The 22,651-nt window shown below is 44.2% G+C and overlaps 8 protein-coding genes across 8 annotated transcripts; 2 read left to right on the top strand and 6 right to left on the bottom strand.

Moving 5' to 3' along the window:
- Window positions 1-171: 171 nt before the first annotated feature.
- GGS22DRAFT_135878 (quinon protein alcohol dehydrogenase-like superfamily) lies at window positions 172-2,078 on the top strand. Its single transcript, XM_047958584.1, has 4 exons — window positions 172-323; window positions 396-417; window positions 499-994; window positions 1,083-2,078. The coding sequence occupies exons 1-4, from the start codon at window positions 302-304 to the stop codon at window positions 1,665-1,667; spliced, it is 1,125 nt and encodes a 374-aa protein (XP_047819743.1). The 5' UTR covers window positions 172-301; the 3' UTR covers window positions 1,668-2,078.
- GGS22DRAFT_162268 (ARM repeat-containing protein) lies at window positions 2,046-4,790 on the bottom strand. The gene has a single exon (XM_047961202.1). It carries the CDS (start codon window positions 4,596-4,598, stop codon window positions 2,220-2,222), a length of 2,379 nt encoding a protein of 792 aa, XP_047819742.1. The 5' UTR covers window positions 4,599-4,790; the 3' UTR covers window positions 2,046-2,219.
- Window positions 4,791-4,948: 158 nt separating this feature from the next.
- Window positions 4,949-6,750, bottom strand: GGS22DRAFT_135737 (FAD binding domain-containing protein). The gene is made up of 2 exons (XM_047958582.1): window positions 6,120-6,750; window positions 4,949-6,066 (listed from the first exon to the last, which is right to left on the bottom strand). The coding sequence occupies exons 1-2, from the start codon at window positions 6,613-6,615 to the stop codon at window positions 5,051-5,053; spliced, it is 1,512 nt and encodes a 503-aa protein (XP_047819741.1). The 5' UTR covers window positions 6,616-6,750; the 3' UTR covers window positions 4,949-5,050.
- A 968-nt stretch (window positions 6,751-7,718) lies between these two features.
- Window positions 7,719-9,697, bottom strand: GGS22DRAFT_135789 (homoserine kinase). Its single transcript, XM_047958583.1, has 3 exons — window positions 9,072-9,697; window positions 8,624-8,922; window positions 7,719-8,557 (listed from the first exon to the last, which is right to left on the bottom strand). The coding sequence occupies exons 1-3, from the start codon at window positions 9,493-9,495 to the stop codon at window positions 8,204-8,206; spliced, it is 1,077 nt and encodes a 358-aa protein (XP_047819740.1). The 5' UTR covers window positions 9,496-9,697; the 3' UTR covers window positions 7,719-8,203.
- A 504-nt stretch (window positions 9,698-10,201) lies between these two features.
- GGS22DRAFT_135732 (ferric reductase like transmembrane component-domain-containing protein) lies at window positions 10,202-12,498 on the bottom strand. Its single transcript, XM_047958581.1, has 3 exons — window positions 11,648-12,498; window positions 10,526-11,555; window positions 10,202-10,464 (listed from the first exon to the last, which is right to left on the bottom strand). The coding sequence occupies exons 1-3, from the start codon at window positions 12,374-12,376 to the stop codon at window positions 10,346-10,348; spliced, it is 1,878 nt and encodes a 625-aa protein (XP_047819739.1). The 5' UTR covers window positions 12,377-12,498; the 3' UTR covers window positions 10,202-10,345.
- A 650-nt stretch (window positions 12,499-13,148) lies between these two features.
- Window positions 13,149-14,835, top strand: GGS22DRAFT_162261 (Ctr copper transporter family-domain-containing protein). The gene is made up of 4 exons (XM_047961201.1): window positions 13,149-13,609; window positions 13,673-14,031; window positions 14,136-14,231; window positions 14,295-14,835. Exons 1-4 carry the CDS (start codon window positions 13,466-13,468, stop codon window positions 14,341-14,343), a joined length of 648 nt encoding a protein of 215 aa, XP_047819738.1. The 5' UTR covers window positions 13,149-13,465; the 3' UTR covers window positions 14,344-14,835.
- Window positions 14,836-15,021: 186 nt separating this feature from the next.
- GGS22DRAFT_162258 (NAD(P)-binding protein) lies at window positions 15,022-16,418 on the bottom strand. The gene is made up of 4 exons (XM_047961200.1): window positions 15,953-16,418; window positions 15,670-15,897; window positions 15,490-15,559; window positions 15,022-15,407 (listed from the first exon to the last, which is right to left on the bottom strand). Exons 1-4 carry the CDS (start codon window positions 16,173-16,175, stop codon window positions 15,218-15,220), a joined length of 711 nt encoding a protein of 236 aa, XP_047819737.1. The 5' UTR covers window positions 16,176-16,418; the 3' UTR covers window positions 15,022-15,217.
- Window positions 16,419-16,690: 272 nt separating this feature from the next.
- On the bottom strand, window positions 16,691-19,060 carry GGS22DRAFT_162254 (S-adenosyl-L-methionine-dependent methyltransferase). Its single transcript, XM_047961199.1, has 6 exons — window positions 18,238-19,060; window positions 17,864-18,120; window positions 17,437-17,782; window positions 17,251-17,386; window positions 17,155-17,190; window positions 16,691-17,078 (listed from the first exon to the last, which is right to left on the bottom strand). The coding sequence occupies exons 1-6, from the start codon at window positions 18,424-18,426 to the stop codon at window positions 16,795-16,797; spliced, it is 1,248 nt and encodes a 415-aa protein (XP_047819736.1). The 5' UTR covers window positions 18,427-19,060; the 3' UTR covers window positions 16,691-16,794.
- Window positions 19,061-22,651: the final 3,591 nt, after the last annotated feature.

Genomic DNA, 22,651 nt, shown 5'->3' with positions numbered 1-22,651 from the left:
GATTAATATGAAGAGGGAACAAAAAAGATAAGTCAATGATTGTGAGGTGATTATCTGCTGAAATATTATGTAAATATTATGTAATCAAATGATAATCAGACATCTTATCGATAAGGCTGATAGGCATCGACATCATCTAATCTACAGATGTATTTCGTACTATCGAGAGATATTCTACCTGTAACAACTTTTTTACCATATTCTCGCGCCAATGCGACATAAACTTATTCTGATTTATTCTATTCCCTTATTTTATCGACCAAGCAGTTTTGTTTCTTGATACATCATTGATGGGGTTGCCATGTCCGTAATTCTTTGTACCGGTATGTCCAACAACAATCCAAGCTTCCATCTTCCGTCTTCCATCTATTGGTTCTAAACTGACTTTAATTTAGCTGGGTACGATCACACCATTAGGTATGCGACGAATATGAAACCAACCAATTTTTAAACCGTAATTGGTTTGTCAACTAACGAGTCGCGTTGGAAAACATAAAGGTTCTGGGAGGCGCTTTCGGGAATCTGTTCACGTACCATTCAGCACCCGGACTCACAGGTCAACCGATTGTGCATCTCCCCAGACAAGCGATTCCTAGCTGCTGCCGGCCACCATACTGTTAAGCTCTACGATATCAAATCGACGAACCCGAATCCATTACTCACGTTCGAGGGCCACACCGGAAATGTCACAGGTGTAGCTTTTCACTGCGAGGGGAAATGGATGGTCACAAGCTCTGAAGATGGAACGGTCAAGATATGGGAGACACGCTCGGGTACCATCCAGCGAAGCTACAGCCATGGTTCTGCCGTCAACGATGTTGTTATTCACCCAAACCAGGGCGAGATTATAAGCTGCGATCGAAGCGGCAGCGTGAGGGTCTGGGATCTAGCTGAGAATAATTGTTCTCATCAGCTCATTCCCGAAGAAGACGTTTCTGTCTCGAGTGTCACTGTTGCAAGCGATGGGTCTCTGCTGTGCGCTGCCAATAATGTGGTAATTATACCCCCCCCCCCCCCCCCCCCCTACATATACGATACATTTATCATATCTTAACACTTGGCAATACTAATTTTAACCTTAGGGCAACGTCTTCGTCTGGCGACTGATCCAAGACTACGACCACACAAACCTCCTTCCCGTAACCCACTTCTCTGCGCACAAGGAGTACATCACGCGCATCTTACTTTCCCCCGACGTAAAGAAACTCGCCACCTGCTCCGCCGACCACACCGCCAAGATCTGGGAAGTAACCGCATCGCCGCCATCTTCCGACGAGTCCTCCTCTACATCTCTAGGCAACATCCCCCTCATGCCCGCCTCCGCCATCGCCTCAGGTCCTCTCAATGGCACAAACGGCCAATTAAACGGCACCGAGGGAAGTAACCCCATAGTCGGGGGAATGGGGATAGGAGGAATGGGAATGGGAATGGGTGGCCCCGGAGCTGGCGAAGCGAAACCGTATCCCCTCGAGGCCACGCTGACGGGCCACCAGCGCTGGGTCTGGGATTGCGCGTTCAGCGCTGACTCGGCTTACCTGGTGACGGCGTGCTCGGACCACTACGCGCGGTTGTGGGAGCTGCATAGCCAGCAGGTCATTCGGCAGTATAACGGACATCACCGTGGCGCTGTCTGTGTTGCTCTTAATGACTATTCCGAGGCGCGGTGATTGGGTTGTTGTTGTGGTGTTGCTGGGGTAACGGGGTAGTGTGAAGGAGAATCGCGGTGGTTGGAGAAGATGCGGGAAGAATTGGAGAGCTACTTAAGTGAGCTACATGCTACGAGTATGAACTTTTCTATATAAGAATTAGGGCTGGGGAGTTAGAGGAGTCCAATTAGCCTCTTGCTTTAATGGAGTTATGATAACTGCCGTTTTGTTTATTCTTGGTTTCTCGCTGAGCTGGTAGATAGGTGGATTTGTCTATCTAGGAAACTAGGCCGAGAAAAAATTGATTTCTGTTAAGGTTGTGCTTGTACCTCTTAATTACCTAGGTACTATAGTTGTAGTTGGCGATATGCCAAGACCGTATTATATTCCGTAGAATGTGATTCTCATACATCTACCATAATTATCCCTTAAAACTACATAGATCAAGCACCAGAAGCTAAAAAATGTTTAATGCTTAATATCTATACAAAAACCTTAATTCTCAGCTTGATACTCCATACGCCATACGCTAATGCCCTCCCCATTTGAACCCTATCACCTGCTCCCTCTGCCTTACCACCCATCACCCCACCCATCATCATCATCCGTCTCCTTGGGCTTAGTATCGATCTTCTTTGGCACCACCGTCTTCGACATTGTCCTCGTCGGCAACGTCTTCTTCGGCGCTCCGGTCGCAGTGGCTCCCTTGCCATTCGCCTTATTTAGACCCTTAGGTAGGGGTTTAGCTTTACCCCCACCAAGACCGCTCTTTTTCTGCGATTGCGCGGCTAGCCACCCTGCGAAATCGGGTTCGGCGCCGTCGTCGAAGGGTTGAGCTGTGGTAGTGGGTTCTTTCTTGGTAGCTTGTTTGGCGGGCTCGCTAGATGCGTCGAAGAAAGCGTTTCCGTCGTCGTCCATGTCGCCCATATCGCCCCATGCGTCGCCTCCATCATCTACCGGGGTGGGGTCCTTGAAATAAGCTTCAGCTGCGGGGGAGGGTGACTTGAGGGCTTGTCGTTGGAGCGCAGAGGCCGAAGAGGTGGAGTGGAAGCGGGGAGCAGATTCGGGGGAGGCGGATCGGGAGATGGCGCGCGGGGCTTTGGGATTGCTGTTTTTGTTGTTGTTGTTGTTGTTGTTGTTGTTGTTGGTTGCCTCGAGAGCGGCGGTTTGCATTTCGCCTGATGCGGCGGAGAGCTTGTTCGTGAAGGATGAGATGGCCCATCCGGCCCATGAGGATGCTTCGCTAGGTTGCGGGGTGCTCATGCGGGGCCCGGCGCCTTCGGTTGTCTGGGGCGGCGGTTGTACTGTATCTGGCATAGCGGCGGCGGCTTTGCGGATCCGTTGGAGGTAAATATCCATGGCCTTGTTTGCTTGGTCCCGGACTAACTTCTCCTTGTCGATTAGGGATGGGCAGATAACTGGTAGGATTTTTGTCGCGCAGTCTTCCTCCGTGAAATATTCACCAGTGGCTGATAAAGCCATGAGCGCGGCGTTTCGCGCGTGGACAAATGGATCCCTAAGCGACCGAGTAAAGGCGGCTATTAACACTTTAGTTCTCGACGAGGCCCCGAGATTCTTGGCAATCTTGCCAAGGCAGATGGTAGTGTTTGTTCTGATGCCGGGTTGTTCGTCGTTTGCCGTCTTGGCTAGATATTTTAGCAATTCCCCGTTGATCGTACGGTCCGACAATTTGGTAATAATTACGAGGACCGACTTTAGTGTCTGTTCTCGTACGACAGGCGCAAGATCCGTAAACCCGGAGACCATGTTGGGAAATATCTTGTCGTTGACCACCTTTTGTGATAGCCTGTCGATCATTAATGGTAGGTTATCCAAAAGACATACCCGTATAGCCCTGTCTGGATTTCCAAATAATCTAATAACAACGGGTTGAACTCGGGCTTCGAAATCCTCGTTTGATAGCTTCGCGGAGATCTTCATAACGACACCGAAGGCCTTTGGTCCACCACCTCCAAATTCTACCGACTTTAATAATTCGGGTAACACTTTCATCTTAAAGAAATCTTCGGGGAAATCGTCGGTGAGTTGGTCCAGATCATCCAAAAATTCTTCCTTCTCGGTTTCGGACTTGACTCCTAGATTATCAATTCCCTCGGTCAATTTAATTAGGGGCGAATCGAAGAAACTGCCTGAACGGCGACCCTGCTCCAGAAAAGCTCCTACGGTTATTCTTGCTTTCGGGTTCGCATTCACAAGCCTCTTGTAACCTGCATGCATGCTTGGCGGGATCCCTTTCGTCTGCCCAGCCTGATCCCCGCCCAAAAAATCACCGTTGAAAACCTCGAATATGGTTGCCCCAAAGTTGTAAGCATCCACCGCTGAATGCGGACTTTTCTTAATAGCATCCCAACCCGACCGCGCGAGCTCTGGAGGCGTATATCTCGCCGAATCGGGCACCAAACTTCCGTATGTGTATATCACGGCCTCGTCGTCCTTGACATTACTGAGTACCTCGAACCCGCCCAACTTCCATTCCCCGCTCTCGGACGTATATATGGATGCGACGCGCAAACTGCCGTGGATAGACGAACCCTCGTCATTAATAAATTTAATCGTACTCGCGATGCTGTACAACCCCCATTTGATCGTCTCAGGACTTAGACTCTTCCTCTTAACGTGCCATCTTAGGGGTACTACTCTTTCCGTCGCGATATATATGTAGGTATCCGTCTCGACTGTATCCAACACCCTGATAACACCCGGATGTCTCATCGTGCGCAGTTTCTTGAGCGCATTCTTCGCGAGGGGGAGTCGCGCCTTGTTCGCGGTTATGTCGAAAGAAAATATGCTACAATTCGATCCGTCGGCTCGTCTGGTGCCGTTATACAAGGTCCAGATAGATGCGTCGATGTCGACCTTGTCGCCGAAGGAATAGGGGAAGGGAGGCCCTTGGGCGATGGCAGATGCTACCGCCGATTTAAGAAAATCCATGCCTATTATTAGTCTTGTATTTCATGCGATGCGAGGTAGTATTGAAACAAGTAAGTACAAGTTAGTAAGATAGGCTGCGGAAGTATGTCAAGTTGGTGATTATTAGGTTGGTAGCTTGGGTTTGTAGATATTTTGGCGAAGTGTCCCGTAGGATGTGGGCTAGTGGGGCCACTTTGGTCCTTGTCAAGGAACCTTGGAAGCTTAGGACGTCGCGCCCCATATTAATGGACGCTGCGGGCAGCTGCGTGGGTAGCTGCGCCGGCGTGGGAGTCTCTTTCCCTCAGTACTTCGTACTCCACAATTTATTACCAAAAGGTTCAATTCAAGTTTCAATCATTCAACATCAACTTTTCAAACTCAAACTTAATTGACGGAATTATATTCATATTACTTAATTTGCTGGCTTATGCTATTGTATCAATCGTGTATAGCCCTTTATATTTTTAATTCCATCATGCTGAGGGTATCTTGAACCCGCCAGTCCTGTCCCTCCACAACCCGTTGGGGTCCACATTAGCTTGGACTGTCTGGGCTAATTGAAGCTTCTCAGGCCTTAACCTGCCGAAGTAGTCCTGAGGATAAAAGCCGTCATTCATAAATATCGGCAGGAAGACGTCCGATGGAAGCGCGCCGCTCGCCTGGTTTGTCTTGACGATATCTCCGATGCCGTCATACGTAGCCCGCATAGTCGAATCAATCTTCTCATAGTCCGACTTGAAAAGGAAGCTATAATCCAACTCGACGATTATTCGGTTAATTCCGTCATCTAAATCCAACATGTCTCCGCCTTTAGACTTCGCTAACGTCGCTATTCCCTTTGGCAGAGGCTGGAAGGCGATGCTAGCGATGAGTCCTGGCACGAACTTGACCGTGTCGCTAACGTTCACCCAGTGATCGTAGATGGAGCCCATAATATCAGGGCCGTCCTCTGCGCTAGGCAGCGGCATGGTTTCGGTTCCGATGGTATAAACGCTTCCTTTTACAACTGCCCAATTGTTGCCGCTAAGCAGTTTGGAATACCTCTGCGTTTTGCAAGAGTTAATAACGGGACCAATAGCAAGGAACTCGTCGAATACACCTGGCGGCGGCTCAGGACCGTTATAGTACAGGAACATAACCCAGATATCGAGAATGGTGGACAGTGTCCGCTCCGCCGTCACGATAATACCCGCTTTTTTATCGGGGTAATTCTCCGTAAAGTTGCGGACAGCGCTCAGAATGGCGGCGCTGGTTTCAGCCGTCGCAGTGAACTCAAGATTACCACCCCATACGTCTCCCTGCGGATACGCTTTGAGCAGGTATGAAGTTACGATACCGAAATTGTTACCACCTCCTTTGAGAGCCATCAAAATTTCAGGGTGACTGGTTTCGCTAACGGTGACAATCGACGAGTTCGCCAACACTACCGTAGCCTCGAGCAGTGAGTTAGCAGCCCAGCCATACTCGGTGCTCATAAAACTCAAACCACCTATAATCGATTATTAGAAACCGATTGTGACGGAATTGCTAATGTGCTCTTACCTCCTAATAAGTAGCCACCCACGCCCACATTTCCGATTCGGCCGCCGACGACAGTATAGTTGGTAGCATCGAGTTGCTCTCCTACCTCATCCCATCTATTGCCAGGGCCAACTCTTACTGTCTCGGAGTCTGGGTCAAAAATGATTTCGTTGAGCTTCTTGGTCGAGATTAGGGGGCCTCCGGCGACGCTAGCAAAGTAGTTGTTTGGGTTGTGGCCGCCCGACTTAATAGCGAAGGTCTCGTTGTTACCGCGCAAGACGGATACGATCGCAGCAACCTCTTCGGATGTTTCCGGCTCCAGAATGCATGTCGGCTTGAGATCACCGGAATACGTGGACCAGTATTGGGTTTGCTCGTTACTGTAGTCCAGGGTCAACGGCTTTAACACGGTGATATTTGTGCGTTCTTCGACGGTATCGCAAGTGCTCTGAGCTGTAACGGGTGCCGTGAGAGCAACAGCCCATAGTAGAGCTTTATTTAGGGTTGACCGAGCCATGCCAAGCGAGTAGATCTTAGGAAGACGTTACTCAAAGCTATCAAGATTCGGTAAAGGTACCAACAGACGAACGGTACCGACCAGAGACCCCGCGGAATGAGGCTCCAGCCCCTACTACAGGAATACGCATGTTCTTATCTACCTGTGCCGCTGTCTATATTGCGCCTGCGGGGATTCCACGAGTGGGTGTCGCGAACCGAGGCGCTAGGATAGGCCTAGGGGTCAGGGAAGCGAAATTCGATCTTGTGATAGTGCTATTACAAGCCGCTCATGCCTGCAGGTTCATGGACAGACGACTTACTATTAGCTGTTCACATATTGCAGCTCTATGCACGCCCCGAATACGATAGCCACAAAGTCGCATCCACTCCGGATGGCTCGAATAGGGGTGACCATTGGCCTATTACGTCAAAGCACCTGAGTGCATACAGGCGTGTGGAGCGAGCTGTAAACACCAAATTCGGAACGAGCCGTGCAATCCCGGGATTGGTCGATCTAGACTTCAGTCGGAGCTGTCAGAGACCGCCAAAACCAAGCGAAATAGTTAACTCCGCTCGAGGCGCCAAGAATTACCTAGTGAAATCGCTTACTAACCTGCTAACTGACCCGCGAAGCTAACGAGCTGACTTCCATAACAGTGAATATGTCCGGGCTGATCACGATACTTTGGATGCGCGATTCCGAAGCTGCCAGGGCCACCAGGGCCACTAGGACCGCATTCAAAGGAATCCTTCCTTCCTTCCTTTTCTCATGTTAACATACGTCAGCTATTCTCCAGCGCCCCGCAAGTAATAGCACATCCCTCACACATGTGTGCACGCAAAGAATGCAAAGAGAAATTCCCTCGCCAATCTCGTCGCACGGGAAATAAGCAGGCTTGACAGGTCCGACATTGCTACACCCCATTCACATGCTCATCTTGCATCTGTCGTGCACTGACGGGGAGGCACATATAAATGCAACATAGTTTATATACAACTACCGTATTTGGTAAAGAGATGAGTAGATAGAGTTGTTAGTCGAGGTAACTATACAGCGTAGGATCCGCCGCTACGACCAATCGGCCAAGTATTCCGGAATCTTGGAACAGAGTCCCAAATGAACGACCAACCTTGGAAAAATCTGGGCCAGCTGGGTTGGCGAATGCACCCCAAAAAGACTGGGCGATAATAGAGATAGAGGAACTTCGTTAACCCGATGGGTAGCCTCACATCATCTACATATTCACTTTCTAGAGTCAATATCTAAGACCGGATTATTCGCGAGAAAAGCTTCCTCAACTACCCGAAAGCACGCGACATCAACCATTCGACTTAGAGCAAAATACACTAGCAAGACACCCGAACTTGATTAATCATTTGCATTAGCGCATATATCCATTTTCGTCTATTTTTAGCCGCATATGTCTATTAAGACCTCTCCTAACCCATTGCCGATCTTTTGGCTAAAATAAGCTTAATTTGGATCTTATTCCTATAATCCTTAAGTCGATTTCTTAGATATGTTCGTAGTGGGTTGTTCTATAGGCACTCTGACACGAAGCCGAGTAGCCGCGCGGGTATCAATTCATCTTATGTGTTCCCCTCCATTAACTCTGACCTGATGGCCGGATTACTTTGGTACCCTCCGCCGGCTCTAGGATGAGCCATTGGCAGTCGATATTCTCCTTCCTGAACCTGCTGATGATTCTCTCGGCGATGTCCTCAAAGTTGCTCGTCGCCAGCGCCAAGATCGTGGGGCCCGCACCTGAGAGACATACACCTAGCAACCCCTCTTGCGAACTTGGCGACATCGACTCCACGATCTCGCCCAATCCGGGGATCAGCGTCTGCCGGTACTGCTGATGCAACTTGTCTTGCATGGCAAGGTAGATGAGATTAGGATCCGGAGGAGATTGTCCTAGCGCTACAGGGAGCAACGCTATTCGTTGTAAATTGAATGTCTCGGAGAAAGTCAATATTCAGCCATATGATATATGCAACGAAGGGGCAAAAAAGCCATGACTTACGACATCCTGTCGCGGGTACATCTTAGGCAATACCTCGCGCGCCTTGGCCGTGGGAACTTGAAAATTAGGGATTATAGCAACGGCCTTAATCTCCTTGGCCCAGGGAAACTTGATATGGTGACCGATACCGTGAGGCGGCTCGGGAGGTCGCTCACCCGTGTCGAGGCCACCAGCCGGGGCAGGCAACACTTCGCTGAGAGGGATCTCCACGCGGGCCATATCCTCCGGCGCCAATGGCTTCAAGTAGGTGCCCACAAACCCGCCGAACAAAGCGGCACCAACGTTATCCGGGTGGCGCTCTGAAACGGGACGTATGCGGGTTAGCATGATCGGAAATTACTCGATGACATCATGGAAACATTATAAGATAAGTCACACGTTACACGCATTATGCATATGTATGTATGTCTTAGGGCGGAAGAAAATAAGAAGAGGGGAAATATCCTACCGATCATGAGACAGAAATCGAAAAGCCGATCATTGTCCAGGTGGTGCAAGCCGCCGACCTCCTTGCCCAACATGACACCGGCCACGACGGCGGCACCTGAGGACCCGAGACCACGGCCTAGGGGGATGGGGTTGACGACGTGCACGTGCGTCTCGACGGGGAAGGCGCGCTGGTCGTGGCAGCGCAGGACGTATAGCGCTACGCGGGTGATCAGGTTGGCGGCCGGGTCCAGCGGCACGTCGCCGGACCCCTCGCCTTGCCCCTCATACGTGATGCGGCAGTTCAGCGGCTCCGTCGACGTTGTTTTCGTCCGGTCGATAGTGACGTGCAGCTCCAAGTAAATGGACAGCGCGAGCCCGATCACGTCGAAGCCCGGGCCGATGTTAGCTGAGGAGCTAGGGGTGCGGATCACGAAGGTCTCCATCTTCGCGAGTGTGTGTAAGTCCGGCGGGAATGAAGGAAGGATGGATGGAAGGATTAGACGGTTTGGGGTTTGAGGTTGGGGTTGGGGGTCCGTGGGAATCAAGCGAGCGAAATTATGTGCAGGATCCGCACACGTGCGTTGTGTTGCTTGAGGCACGAAATTTGAGATTGAAGCAGTTTGGAAGACGAGACGGTTGGGATGCAATGCAATTGGCGTTAGCCCGAACGATCTTGGGACAAGCTAACTAATAGAGGAATAGGGCGGTAGTCCGGGAATTATGTCGTCTTCCTGGGTGTCAAATTTAACTTACTTCGCAGGATTCTTTAAATCGAAATCCTGCTGACGACGGAAGCTTCGAATTGGTGAATGGAAATTTTCACACTTTGTGCCAAAGCTGAGCCCCGATGACGGAGGTCAGGGCTGAAAAAGCAGGGGGAATGGTGGGCTGTTTAGGTGGTGGGCTAGATTCCCAGTGCAGCGCTTCAGTGCTAGAGGATAGGCGGTTCCGAAGACCTGAATCCGCTGTGGGTCGCACCCGTTGCGGGGTAGCTGGCTTGCCCTAACGAGACGGAGTCGAGCTTCTAATTGGCTCGCCGTCTTAGGGGATGGACGCCGGTCTTTTAAAGTGGTGTGGTGAGCTGATGACGGATGTTACTTGAAGTCATTTTGTTTAAAATTCTTTTCTATTTCACATTCGATTCTTACGTCCGCATCGTCATATTCATGATATTCATGCATTCCGGATATCTACCCGTCGTTTGGAATGAGGTAAGCTGAAGTAAGTTTGCTCATTTATATCATATCCCGATAGCCCCTTAATCCTATCATGAAAAGTTTATGTTCCCTTCAATCACCAACCGAATGATTCGGTATGCAAAGTGACGATATCAGATTCACCAGTAAAAACTTTTTTCTGGGCAATCGACGCCGCGTTCGCAAGGTCTGTTCTCAGACTTTCTGGACCACAACCTGGGAGCGTGTTAGTTTTATCGACGATTCTTGAAACTCGATGTGGTGGATGGGGGCTTACCAAGAATAAAGCACCGTCGCGCGGTTAGGAGAGGAGGAAGTAGGTCAGGTAAGTAGGGCCGTTGAGTATGAACTTGTCCTAGCTTTGGACTGACTGTTGTCGTGGTGTTTTCGCTTGACTTACCGCCAACGACCCCGCTCTCGAGATTCTTTTCGGAATCTGTGCTCGTAACCGTCGGCGAGCTTGAGTTTGTCACAAAGAAATCTACTTGTATCAGATCCGGATGAGCATTTATGAGAGGCTCGAGCTCTTCTGTTATCCATTGTATTTGGCTGGCATGTCGAACCATCCAAATGAGATGGATATTTTTAACCGCTGCTGAACCCTCAGCGACGCGACGCGCGGTATGTTGAATCCATGGGAGGCAAGCTGATATCCCACTACCGCCTGCGACGAATATCAAGGATTCATATAAACCGGGTACATCCTCTACTATTCCTCCGTAGGGGCCATCGATATGGATAGAAACCGACAGCCCTCTATCTTCAGGATTGTCGTTGTTCTCAACGGATTTCAATAAGTCGAGTGTGAGACCCTGGTGTGCCCGGACATATAATATCATTTCTTGTACGTCCGAATCGAGTTTCACCCCTGCGCTTGGGATCTTTGGTATGTTCGCAATTGTGAACGGGTGGTTTTGCAGGATGGATAACTGAGGTATTCGGATCCAGCAATGTTGCCCAGGCTTCCATGTAAAATCCGGCGGCGCCAGAACTGTCACTTTAGTCATTCCGCCCGGGAGCTCTTCAACTCTCGACGGAAGACCGTGGAACCAATCTCGGAAGATGCTGAAGGTCTGCCACTTGTAGAAGAGACGCACTAAACATGAAGCTAGCCAGACCGCGAGCGTCGAGTATAGATACACCCACGAGTCCTTCTCCTGTTTAGAGTGCCAGAACAGCAAGCCTAGGTACACGACGTACATGGGTATGTGTAACCGATAGAAGAAATTGTAGAATCGATGACGGATCCATGGGATAGAAAGCACGACGATGCCTACTAGGATACCTAATGGTGGAGTTCCGGTATACTGCATAGGCAATTACGTTAGTCATGAGAATATTATGTTAAATAAATCTAGCAAGAACCATGATCGGGGAAATACGGGAAAAGGTTGCGTACCTCCATCCCGCCGGGTTTATAATACTGCTTCCGCAAAGCAGCAGGCCCTCCATCCCTCAATGGCTGGACAATAAAAGGTACCGTATGAACGATACTCAGGAACAGGCACATGTACGAGACCCAGCGGTGGAAAACATTAAGCTTCTCGTGGCTAATACCGGTGAGCATGGTGATGAAGTTGACCTTGCCCGCAAGAGCGACAATAATAGGGGTTAGCGCCTGTGCCATCAACCCCGTCCTCACAGCAAGCGGCGGAGAGCCGTAACCCCGTCGGCCGCGATAGTACGGATGAACCAGGAACGTCATTAATAAGAGAAATAGCGACGTTATGCCGAGAAAAGCCAATGTTCCAAGAGAAGGGAGGCCGAAGTAGTCGGCTACACGCCCCTTGGAGTGGCGGTAGTTGACGAAACGGCACGCGGCTAGGATCTTGTGAGACAGTGTTGATGTCGTTCTTCCGGATTGTTGCTGAGTAAGGACCCCAGAGCGTGCTGCGCGGTTCCGGTATAGACGGTAGGAATACACGACCATGGCTACGCCGATGGCGGCGAGGTAGTACCAAGTCGTGTAGTGCCCGTAGTCGTACTGGTGATCGTATGACACGGCCGCCTGGGAAGCCTGATGCGCTGCCTTGAAAGCGGCGCAGGAGTCGCTGTTGCAGAGTGGGTCCGATAAGGGGAGTCCGGTGACGTTCCCCGTGCTAGGGGTGTCGCCCATTGACATCGACATTGTCGCCGTCGCTTTCGCTGCTATGTTATCACGACAGATGCAGACGAACCCTAAGATGAGGTTGGACCTTGGTAGTGGGGGAAAGAGGGGACGTGACAGCAGGCAGCGACTTCTGAGACATCATAGACATTTTGTACTCAGTCGGAAGGAAAGCTGGAATCGGCTTGCTAATGCGCACGAGGTGATTTGAGTTGGTAACGGCGCGCGCGACGCCCGGTTAATTGTGGGTGAATGCTAAGGCGAGCATGGATTTATACTGCATGCTACCCGCGCCATTCCTATTTTGGAGAGGTGGAAGAAGATTAAACGGTCCTTCGCACCTATCGACATGCGTTCTAGAAATGTCTAATATGGACATCCTGGCGTTTTTATTGTTTTTGATGGGGTTTCTACTCGGATACCGGAGAGCTGGTAACACGGTGTCACGCCAAGACATCTACTGCTGCCAGTCGGGTTGCGTATGCAGTGTCTGACTTGGGAGGATTCAGAGACAATAGCAGTCGAGCGACGCGACTTGGCTATTTGACGGGGTTGGGAATAAGTGAATAGAAGGTAAGGTGCATACCTACTATGTACGAATCATAAACGACCCATATGATTTCCATGTGAGAAAGATAACACTATAACCTAACTCATGGAAACGGTGTGGGGTTACTATAAGTAGAATCGCGGCAATCGCAGCTGAAGGCCGTAGCGGAGCGTATAATCAACTCAAATGTGCTCACTCCTACTCCTATATTCCTACCCCTGTCACCGTCGTTCTATCGGAGCCGAATGGCTGGCGAAGTACACGGTACATACACTCACGCCGACTTCAGCCCAAAGTCTAAGACATACATACATGGCTGAAAGGTACCTGTATAAATAACACCAACATCGCTTTTTAAATCGACGGGCGCCCCCGTTCTCCCGTGCAAATAGATTGCGGATCCAGGTATTCGGAATTCCTCGTCTAGTCGCACTTTATATGTACTAGAGATAGCCGGACCAGACGCATTAAGATTTCTGTCAAACGCTTTGACATACTTTGCAACTCTCGCATTTCCCCATCTCGTTTGGATTGGTATCGGAAGTGATAAAAGATAAAAGATGGATATGTCAACGAGTATGAGCATGTCCATGTCTATGGACATGTCGTCTACAGCAACTGCTACTGCCGCAGCGTCAACGTCGACTGGGTCGTCTATGGATATGAGCGGGATGTCAATGGGGGGCGATAGCTGCAAGATTTCCGTACGTCTTTTGGTAACATCTAGGTAATTACGACAAGATATACTAACATTGATATTGGGATAGATGCTTTGGAATTGGAACACCATCGATGCGTGTTTCCTCGCCTCATCATGGCACATTACGTCGTCCGGAATGTTCGCTGGCTCTTGCATTGGCGTCATACTATTGACTATGTCGTTGGAGTTTCTACGCAGGACCGTAAAGGAATATGATCGTTATCTTGTCCGAAAACACACCTCAGTCCCTGTTGCTGCCATGCCGACGTCTTCTAAAGACAGTGACAGCAAGGATGCGATAACGAGTTCGGCACCTCTTAACCCGGGCGCAAGGAATTCAGTAGGCTTCAGACCAACGATATTCGAGCAAGCTATTCGGGCGTTACTGCACATGGTCCAGTTCGCGGTGGCGTATTTCATCATGTTGTAAGTTCTCGTCCATATCCGTGCTTCCCTCCACGGAGAAATACATCCGTTCCTATCCTCAACGGAATAACAACTGTCAGCCAGGCAGCTAACCGCCAGAATAGATTAGCAATGTACTTCAACGGTTACATCATCATCTGCATCTTTATCGGGGCTTACATTGGCGCCTTTATCTTCCATTGGGAGTATATCGACGGAGGGTAAGCGCGAATTCATAGCCTTGGCTGGATCATTATCGTGATGCTGACCGTTTTCTTTCAAAGGCGCGGTGCGACTAGTGCGAGTCAGGAGCCTACTGTGTGCTGCGCGTAGATTTGCCGCTCGGGTTGTTGACGTGTCACCGAGTATCACGACGTCGTCTTTGTCATACGAGGTTTCGGAGAGTGACGAAGCAGCTTATGTGGGTTTTGAGGGATACAACACTATGTTGATCATAGGGTAGTTGATAATAGGCTTATAATTATAGGTAGGTTTGGGTGTTTGTGTGAGACCTAGTAAGGAAGACAGGTGCGTAGGGTTGGGCTTATCATTGTCGCTGTTCCTCCGTTAGGTCATGGCGGAGCGGTGAGATCATACCTACTTACAATTACTAGTTACTGTCCCTTCTTGAATGAATATTAAGGCATCTCATTAATACTGAGTGGATTCCTATTTCTTCTTTCCGTGTTGTTTTCGGCTGATACATGTTATCCAACAAACTGATTATGTAATCAACCCCTGAGCCATCAGTTACCTACCTACCTACCTACCTGGACTCGAAAGCATAGTACGAAAAAATAAACCAAAATAACCTATTGTTTATAATACCTAGACTCAAGCGTTATATTTTAATGATGCAAAAATGTTATTGAAGTCCGCTATGTAAATTTCCGATGTGACTGTTTGTTCTGCCCCGCCCCCTTTTCCGTTCTGCTTGACAAACACTGCCCCACGTTACCTATGGATTCTTACCTACCTAGTGATATCTACGGGGCAGAAGCTATTTAGAAATCATGTGCATAATTGTGTCAATTGTAGATGCTCTACGTGGACTCTAGGTAGTTATAGCTAAGCCTAATACACAAAGGGTAGTTCCATATTACCAGGAATAGAATGATAGGACCTCATGATATGTTGATCAGTCTCCCATCCAATATCTCACACCCCCCAACTAACCCAATTCATCATCCAACAATTCTATGCCAAATCATGGGTACCAAGCCAAGGATTCCTGTTGCGGGAACTCGACATACCCTTTCCCCGAAACAAATGTGTGATCCCAAGGTCCCTGCTTCGCATTCTTCGCCAAGCCAAGGAATAGCTCTGCGTGGCCGGGGCCACTGAGGTCGGTGGTCACGTAGCTTCCATCTGCGTGCCTTTCGTCGGCGTAGTAGAATCTATACGGTTATTCGTGAGTTACACGCTGAGTAGATGGCTTCGTCTAATTTCTAATTATGTTGACAGTAGAGATCCACTCACTTGTACGGCTTTCCATTGTATGCGGCCAGGGCAAGGTGCCTGATCATGTTCGCCGTGGCGTTCTTTTGCACTGAACATACAAGTCAGTGATGGCCTTTGCAAATGAACAAGAAAGTCCGAGACAGTCTGTAGATCATGACTATAGAAAGAAGAGTTGAGGTGACAACCAAATCCACATACTTCCGAATGCCATCAAGCCCGGGATAGCGCTGATATTTAACATGTTCCCCGTAAAGATGAAGGTACCGCCCGCAGGGCCAAGTTGGGAAGGACCGAGCTTCTCGAACCCCTTCACAGCCTCTCTTGCTGCGATGAAAGGGGTAGTCGTGTTTACATTTAACCCGGCTTGGAAGTCTTCAAGTCCTAGCTCGAACGGACTGTCCGGTGGTGTCATGCCGCCTTTATACGCTGCTATCGTATTAATTTCTAGTCGGAATCAAGGGATATCACGTTGGCGGCGAACCGTTATATATGACGACGCTTGGTATGCCGAGATCTGCGGAGACTTTCTCGAAGAGTGCTGGGACCTTGTCTGGTTCGGCGGCATCGAAGGTATAGTGTCGGTAATTGGCACCGGTGTTTTGTTTCCTAGATGCTACGGCAACTTGGAAACCCGCTGCCGCAAAGGCTTCGGCGGAGGCTTGGCCAACTCTCGGTCCGGCACCGATAATTAATACAGTCGGCATGGTAGATAGTAGTGGATGGAATATAACAATAGAGACAAGTATTGAATAGGTGGGTAGCTTTGAACAAAGGTCCCTTTGATCTACAATGATGCGGCTTATATCTCACTTATGTATCGATCTATTCCGTCACTACTATTGCGGAGACTTTCGCCGATTTGGCCTAGACGGTTCTTTGTATTTCTAAGCGCTGTCCGCTATGTCCGAAGATGGGTAGCTGCGAGGCCATATAACGTGAAATATTCTCTTGCTGACTGCATTTATAATATGCTACCCTTTACAAATCAATCGAGATCCTATCAGAAGTGTCAATCCAGCTTTTGACCGAACTTACGGACAAAATGTATTGGGTAGATGCTTAGCACATCATATCTTAGTGTCGCATTTTACCACCCCCATGCAGTTGTCTGGACCTGCGGGTTCTCTTTACGGAATGGACAATCCCGGTCTTATCAATATCAAAAGTCGTGATATAATCGTCGCGGTATTTAGGTATAAATAAAGTTGAGTTAACAAATCCCAAATTGAAATACACAGTTGAACCACCCGTTTGTTGAAAACATAATCGCCGCCTGACCTGACTCCGGTAAAGACTATGCCCAAAGCTGGAATAGATACCTACTTAGCTCGATATTTTCTTCGCGATGATCACGGCCTCCCTTGCTTCCTCTTCGTAGAACACGATATCCTTCACTTCAAAACCCACTTCGGCTAATAATTGATTCCAATGTGTCCTCGTTCTTGCTTCTGCGTTGAGCATGGCAAGCATGGCCAAGTCAAGCTGTGTCTCATACCGATGCGCGCCCCGATCTGGAAGTACCAACTCATCAATCAGCAGTAGAGAGTGTTCGTCCATGGCATCTCGCACATGACCGAGAATTGTTCGAGCGTATTGATCGGGCCAGTCTTCGTCAATGCGAGGACTGATTAGCACATCTCAAGTTTTAAGGGGGGGGGATTGATAAAATGGGCAACGACTCACTTCGCAAAACGCTTCTGAAATAGTAAGATGCCGCGCCTATATACTCAGATTAGTGCCAAAGCCTTAATAATACTCGCCATTGGGCGAAATAATTACCCTTAACAGGTTGACCAGCGAGGAAGTCTACTCCAACTTTCTCGATCCCGTCCTCGAGTTCTGCGTTTGCTACCACTTCTTCCAGGTCCTCTAGAACGATAGTGCCTCCCAAGTCTGGCACTTGTTTCTTGAATGCCTTGATTTTATATCAGTTTAAGGTTGGTTTCTTGGCGACAATCATCTCACCTTGCATTGGTGACCAATACCACCGCCGATATCCACAAAGGAGACCCCTTTCGCTTTCCCGCCCTCTTTCCCAACGGTTACCTTCTCAAAGGCATCCGTGATTTCCTCAATGACTTTTGATTGTTCAAACCACGTCTTGACGCCGGTCCGGTGGGAGGTCATAAAGATGTTGAAGTCCTTGGCATTCTCGGGGCGGTTCTTGAGCCATTGGAAGAAGGTCACCTCTTCAGGAGCCACTCTATTGCCCTGGGCGAACGCCGTGTCGCTCTTATCTTCAGGTGGATTGTAGTTATGGCGACGAAGAAAAGCCGGAAGAGTTAGCATCGCCAAGCCACAGTTGTCGACCCTGATATTATAGTCAGCATGTGCCCTGCATGGTGGCGGTCAGGTGGCGCTAAATCCGGGGTAACACCACGTTGAGGCTTACATGCTAGCTACCCCTGCGCTCTGGCCCTTTCCTAATAGGTTATTCCCGAGATGGCTTGCAGTCCAGATGTCACTGTCGACTTCACGGATAAAACTTAGTGAAGCTAGGTATCTCAGGACACGAGCCAGAAGTTTCGGATTCGGATTCTTGCCCGTCTGTTTTGCGAGTTCTGCTGTCGAAAGGGGGGTGGAACTCTCCTTAAGCAGGCTGAAGATATTAAGATCCACAGCGATCCTAGCCATAGGTAGCTCGAGTATCTTGCATGCCCAGGTGGTAAGCGACTTACGTCGACAGGAATATCATTCATGCAGGAGGGGTATGACAGGATCACTCTTTCATATAAGAGACCGCCTTATTCGATAGAATGGGCTCACATTGTATAAAAACCGTTGACAAGCTTCGGCCGACGTTTCCAATTCTGGAATAAGCGATAGTGTTGCCGACAAGAGCCTCTTCCGAAGTTCGTTATCTGCTCCAAGAGCCGTGCGAGTGGCCGTAGGGTCTGAAGCTAACTTCTCGAGAACTGCGACAGCAGACTCAAGTGTTCTGGTTTGGGCCACCATGTCGAAAAGCTTTATTCTAATTTAGTTGGAATATGAGCCTGGTATTATGATTGTATTGATGGTTTCCGGTGGCAATAAATTTGCTTAATAGTATTAGATAGGTAGGTATATGATGATTCAGATATTCCTTTCGGTGCTGAAGAGAAATATTGGGATTATTTCGAGGCAACTGATGATACTTATACCGAAAATCCAGGTCAGCATCCCATTACTATATTCGGCCTCAACATCTCTATCTCATTCCGACCGGGATCTCGCGCGCATGCCACCGACATAAACTGGGGTTGCTGAACCATGTAATGGTCGTCAGGCTCATTCTCAGATCACATAAGAATCGAGTTAAAACGTCAGCATTGAGTAACAATGGATACAAGGAAAGTTCTTGGTTGCGGGTCAGTGGGGGTGAAAGGAGTCGGCGGGCTGGTGGTCGCGAGAAGCCGTCGCCGCCGTCGCGAGACCCATAATATGTTGGACGGGTCTAGATAGCGTGGCAACCCTGTCGCCCGCTACCAGTCAACTGTCTTTGCATTTTGACAGGAATGAAAACGCTGTAGGATAATCCTAATCCAGTTCCTTTAATGTAACATCGCTCTGGTACGGTGAAGCCCTATATCTAATCTTCCTGCACATTTTGTCGTCGAAGGAGAAGAAAGTGTTAGTTAACTTTGCTCATACCCGCGCTATGACCGCCAACAGCCTAGATCATGCTGGATCATATACACTCGTACAGTACTTATTGAAATTGTCGATGTGTAATTTCCAACCAAATTTCGAGTGAGAAACCGTGTTATTGGTCAGATTGGTCTGAAGTATGGTCCTGAAAACATCCACTTCGGTGTGGGATGTCGTTCACGCGATTCTACAGCGCGAAAGAATTCCCCCACTGTCTACCTACCCCTAGGTAGATAAGTAGATACCTAGTTGATGGTTGGCTGAATCCCTCCATGGTATTAGATAGGTTTATTGGTGGTTTTAGAGGCGCAAGGTTGGATATTTTCAAACCCTTTAAGAGATTTACTTCTAACTTTGAGATTGATAAGGAGACAGTATAAATGTAGATACTAGGTACAACGTTGATTATCTAATGCATATCTCACCTAATAATCTCACATTGCCCCACCTTTACCCGTGAAGTCTATCCGACTATCCCCGCACAATAGCGGCGTTAAAACAGTTTCTCACCTATGTGCTAATACATTTACACTGTACGTAGATGCTCGCTGCGTCGGTAGGCTACCTATCCCATACATTACACAACGAGGGTTGACTTTCCACCAAATTACGTGTAAGCTAATCCATATAGGAGAAGTAGGGGATATATAAGCTCACTACACCTGCCTAATGCACTCTTCTTACGTAATTCCCTTATAGCCTAAACACTGCCAGGTGTGAGTGAGGGGTATGGATTTCTAATCCAAAAATCACCCTAACAATCTTAACATTTATGATTATTAAGAAAGCTTTATACCAGTATGTGACGTTTAGGGCCTCTAGTTAGAAATAATGCTTATTTTTAACGCATTCCCACCTTTTGCTTGCTAGTACGTTTAACTGATGCGGACCATCTACGGCGTGCTTACGTAACTATGGGGAAGGGTCGATTCATTTCGAAATCTTAAATTAAGAATAAAAAAAAACAACATTAAATTATCGATTATAAAACGGCGGATTATAAGGATAAATCCGTTAACCCGTTAATTTAATTAATATATTAAAAAATATATTATATAAATATAATGTATAATAAAAATATATTATATTTTATAATTTAAAAATTAAAAAGTTTATAAATTATAATACGTATAAATAAATATTTATTAAATATCGTAACGGGAAAAAGGGGGTTTTAAGAATTATTTTTCGTATAAAAATATTATTATAAATAAAATATTTTAACCCGGCGTAAATATTTTTTTATATAAACTTAATAAAAAAATATATTAATAAAATAATTTATCCTTTAAAATTATTTTTTCTTATTATTATATTTTTAAAATAACTTTATTTTTATTAAATTATTTTAATAATTATTTTTTATTATTAAATTATTTTTATAAATTATTATTATTTTATTAAATAATATTAAAATTATTTTTTAAATTAAAATAAAATTAATAAATAAAGAAAAATTATTTTTTAAATTATAATTATTTTAATTTTATACTTAATTACTTTTTAAATAACTTTACTTTTATTAAATTATTTCGATAATTATTTTTTATTATTAAATCATTATAATAAATCGCCATTATTTTATTAAGTAATATTATTAATATTAAAATTATTTTTTAAATTATAATAAAATTAATAAATAATAACGAATTATTCTTTAAATTATAATTAATTTAATAAATTTAATTAATTTAATTAATTTAATTTATTTAATTTATTTAATTTATTTAATTTATTTAATTTTTTTATTTTAATAAATATATATACGATTAATTAAATTAATTAAATTAATTCAATTAATTCGATTAATTTAATTTAAATTAATTTAATAAATTAATTCGATTAATTTAATTAATTTAATTTATTCGATTTATTCGATTTATTTTATTTATTTAAAATTTTATATTTAACTTTTTTACTTTTATTTTAACGATATTTTTATTAATTACCCATTTTAATATTAACTTAATAAAATACATAATAAAATACTTACCGTTTTCGTTACTTTCTTTTTTATTTTTTACCTTTTACTTATTTATTTATTTATTTTCTTTTATTAATTTTTTTATTTTTTTATTTTTACATTTTTTTATTTTTTTATTTTTATATTTTTTTATTTTTTTATCTTTTAATTATATAATTATATAATTTATTTATTTACTTATTTATTTATTTATTTATTTATTTATTTATATATATAAATATATATATATATATATATATACGTATATACGTACGTACGTATTTATTTATTTATTTATTTACTTATTTATTTATTTATTTACTTATTTATTTACTTATTTATTTATTTATTTACTTATTTATTTATTTATTTATTTATTTATTTATTTAATAATTAATTAAGTAATTAATTTTTAAATTATTTAATTAAAATACGTATTTAAATAATTATTTAATTACTTACTTATAAATCGATTTATTTAATTATAAATTAACTTACTTTTAAATTAACTTAATTATTTTTAAATCGATTTAATTACTTTTAAATTAACTTAAATACGTACGTATAATATATTTACTTTTAATATACGTTTTAATTAACTTATTAACCTTTAAATTAACTTATTTACTTTTAAATTAACGTATATATAAATATATTTTTAATATACGTTTAAATAAACTTATTTACCTTCGAATTAATTTAAATACGTACGTATAAATTTATTTATCGAATAATTATAAAATTAAATTATTAACTTAATTATAAACGAATTTATTTACTTTCGAATCGATTTAAATATATATATATAAATTTATTTATTAAATAAATTTAAAATTAAATTACTAACTTAATTAAATTATTTTAAATCGTAAAAATAATTTTAAACTTTATAAAAACATTATATATATAAAATCGATAAAAATTAAAAAAAATTATTCTTTATATTAAAATTATACATTTAATAAAAACATTTTAAACTTAATAAAATAATTTTAAACTTTATAAAAACATTATATGCATAAAATCGATAAAAATTAAAAAAAACCATTCTTTATATTAAAAACATTTTAAACTTAATAAAATAATTTTAAACTTCGTAAAAATATTACATATATAAAATCGATAAAAATTAAATAAAATCATTTTACAATCGAAAATAATTTCTTTTAATTTTTATTAATTTTATACATGTAATATTTTTATAAAGTTTAAAATCATTTTCGCGATTTAAAAGTTCCCGTTATAATAAATATAATAAGTTTTTTTATTATTAAAATAATTAATACATAATTAATAACGTTAAAGTTATTAATTATATAATTTATTAAGGTTATATTTTTCGTGTATATAATTTCGAATTTCCGTTTTTATTTTAAAAATATAAAACGTAACTTTAATATAATTTTTTTATTAATCGTTTTATTTTATATTAACCGCGGTTTATATTAATTTTTAACTTTATTAACATTTATTTTTATAAAAATATTAAAAAAATAAATATTTATTTAATAATATTATAATAATTATTAATTAAATTAAACTTTATTATATTTAAATATTTAATAAATAAATAAATAAATATATAATCGT

The sequence above is a fragment of the Annulohypoxylon maeteangense genome (assembly GCF_022496945.1).
Source record: "Annulohypoxylon maeteangense strain CBS 123835 unplaced genomic scaffold GGS22scaffold_7, whole genome shotgun sequence".
In the NCBI taxonomy this organism is placed as follows: domain Eukaryota; kingdom Fungi; phylum Ascomycota; class Sordariomycetes; order Xylariales; family Hypoxylaceae; genus Annulohypoxylon; species Annulohypoxylon maeteangense.
Note: the sequence above shows the minus strand (reverse complement) of the source record. Positions and strands in the feature narration are given on the sequence as shown.

Coding starts and splice junctions, on each gene's coding strand:
- GGS22DRAFT_135789 (XM_047958583.1), bottom strand. CDS start 9,495: ATGGAGACCTTCGTGATCCGCACCCCTAGCTCCTCAGCTAACATCGGC. Junction 8,923..9,071: donor CGATTTCTGTCTCATGATCG/GTAGGATATTTC, acceptor GTCCCGTTTCAG/AGCGCCACCCGGATAACGTT. Junction 8,558..8,623: donor TGTACCCGCGACAGGATGTC/GTAAGTCATGGC, acceptor ACTTTCTCCGAG/ACATTCAATTTACAACGAAT.
- GGS22DRAFT_162261 (XM_047961201.1), top strand. CDS start 13,466: ATGGATATGTCAACGAGTATGAGCATGTCCATGTCTATGGACATGTCG. Junction 14,032..14,135: donor GTGGCGTATTTCATCATGTT/GTAAGTTCTCGT, acceptor CCGCCAGAATAG/ATTAGCAATGTACTTCAACG. Junction 14,232..14,294: donor TGGGAGTATATCGACGGAGG/GTAAGCGCGAAT, acceptor TTTCTTTCAAAG/GCGCGGTGCGACTAGTGCGA.
- GGS22DRAFT_135878 (XM_047958584.1), top strand. CDS start 302: ATGTCCGTAATTCTTTGTACCG. Junction 324..395: donor GTCCGTAATTCTTTGTACCG/GTATGTCCAACA, acceptor ACTTTAATTTAG/CTGGGTACGATCACACCATT. Junction 995..1,082: donor TGTGCGCTGCCAATAATGTG/GTAATTATACCC, acceptor TTTTAACCTTAG/GGCAACGTCTTCGTCTGGCG.
- GGS22DRAFT_162268 (XM_047961202.1), bottom strand. CDS start 4,598: ATGGATTTTCTTAAATCGGCGGTAGCATCTGCCATCGCCCAAGGGCCT.
- GGS22DRAFT_162258 (XM_047961200.1), bottom strand. CDS start 16,175: ATGCCGACTGTATTAATTATCGGTGCCGGACCGAGAGTTGGCCAAGCC. Junction 15,898..15,952: donor AAGCGTCGTCATATATAACG/GTTCGCCGCCAA, acceptor ATACGATAGCAG/CGTATAAAGGCGGCATGACA. Junction 15,560..15,669: donor GGGCTTGATGGCATTCGGAA/GTATGTGGATTT, acceptor TTGTATGTTCAG/TGCAAAAGAACGCCACGGCG.
- GGS22DRAFT_135737 (XM_047958582.1), bottom strand. CDS start 6,615: ATGGCTCGGTCAACCCTAAATAAAGCTCTACTATGGGCTGTTGCTCTC. Junction 6,067..6,119: donor GGGTGGCTACTTATTAGGAG/GTAAGAGCACAT, acceptor AATCGATTATAG/GTGGTTTGAGTTTTATGAGC.
- GGS22DRAFT_162254 (XM_047961199.1), bottom strand. CDS start 18,426: ATGGTGGCCCAAACCAGAACACTTGAGTCTGCTGTCGCAGTTCTCGAG. Junction 18,121..18,237: donor GTCAACGGTTTTTATACAAT/GTGAGCCCATTC, acceptor TGGGCATGCAAG/ATACTCGAGCTACCTATGGC. Junction 17,387..17,436: donor GTATTGGTCACCAATGCAAG/GTGAGATGATTG, acceptor TATAAAATCAAG/GCATTCAAGAAACAAGTGCC.
- GGS22DRAFT_135732 (XM_047958581.1), bottom strand. CDS start 12,376: ATGTCGATGTCAATGGGCGACACCCCTAGCACGGGGAACGTCACCGGA. Junction 11,556..11,647: donor ATAAACCCGGCGGGATGGAG/GTACGCAACCTT, acceptor TTGCCTATGCAG/TATACCGGAACTCCACCATT. Junction 10,465..10,525: donor GCGACGGTGCTTTATTCTTG/GTAAGCCCCCAT, acceptor ACACGCTCCCAG/GTTGTGGTCCAGAAAGTCTG.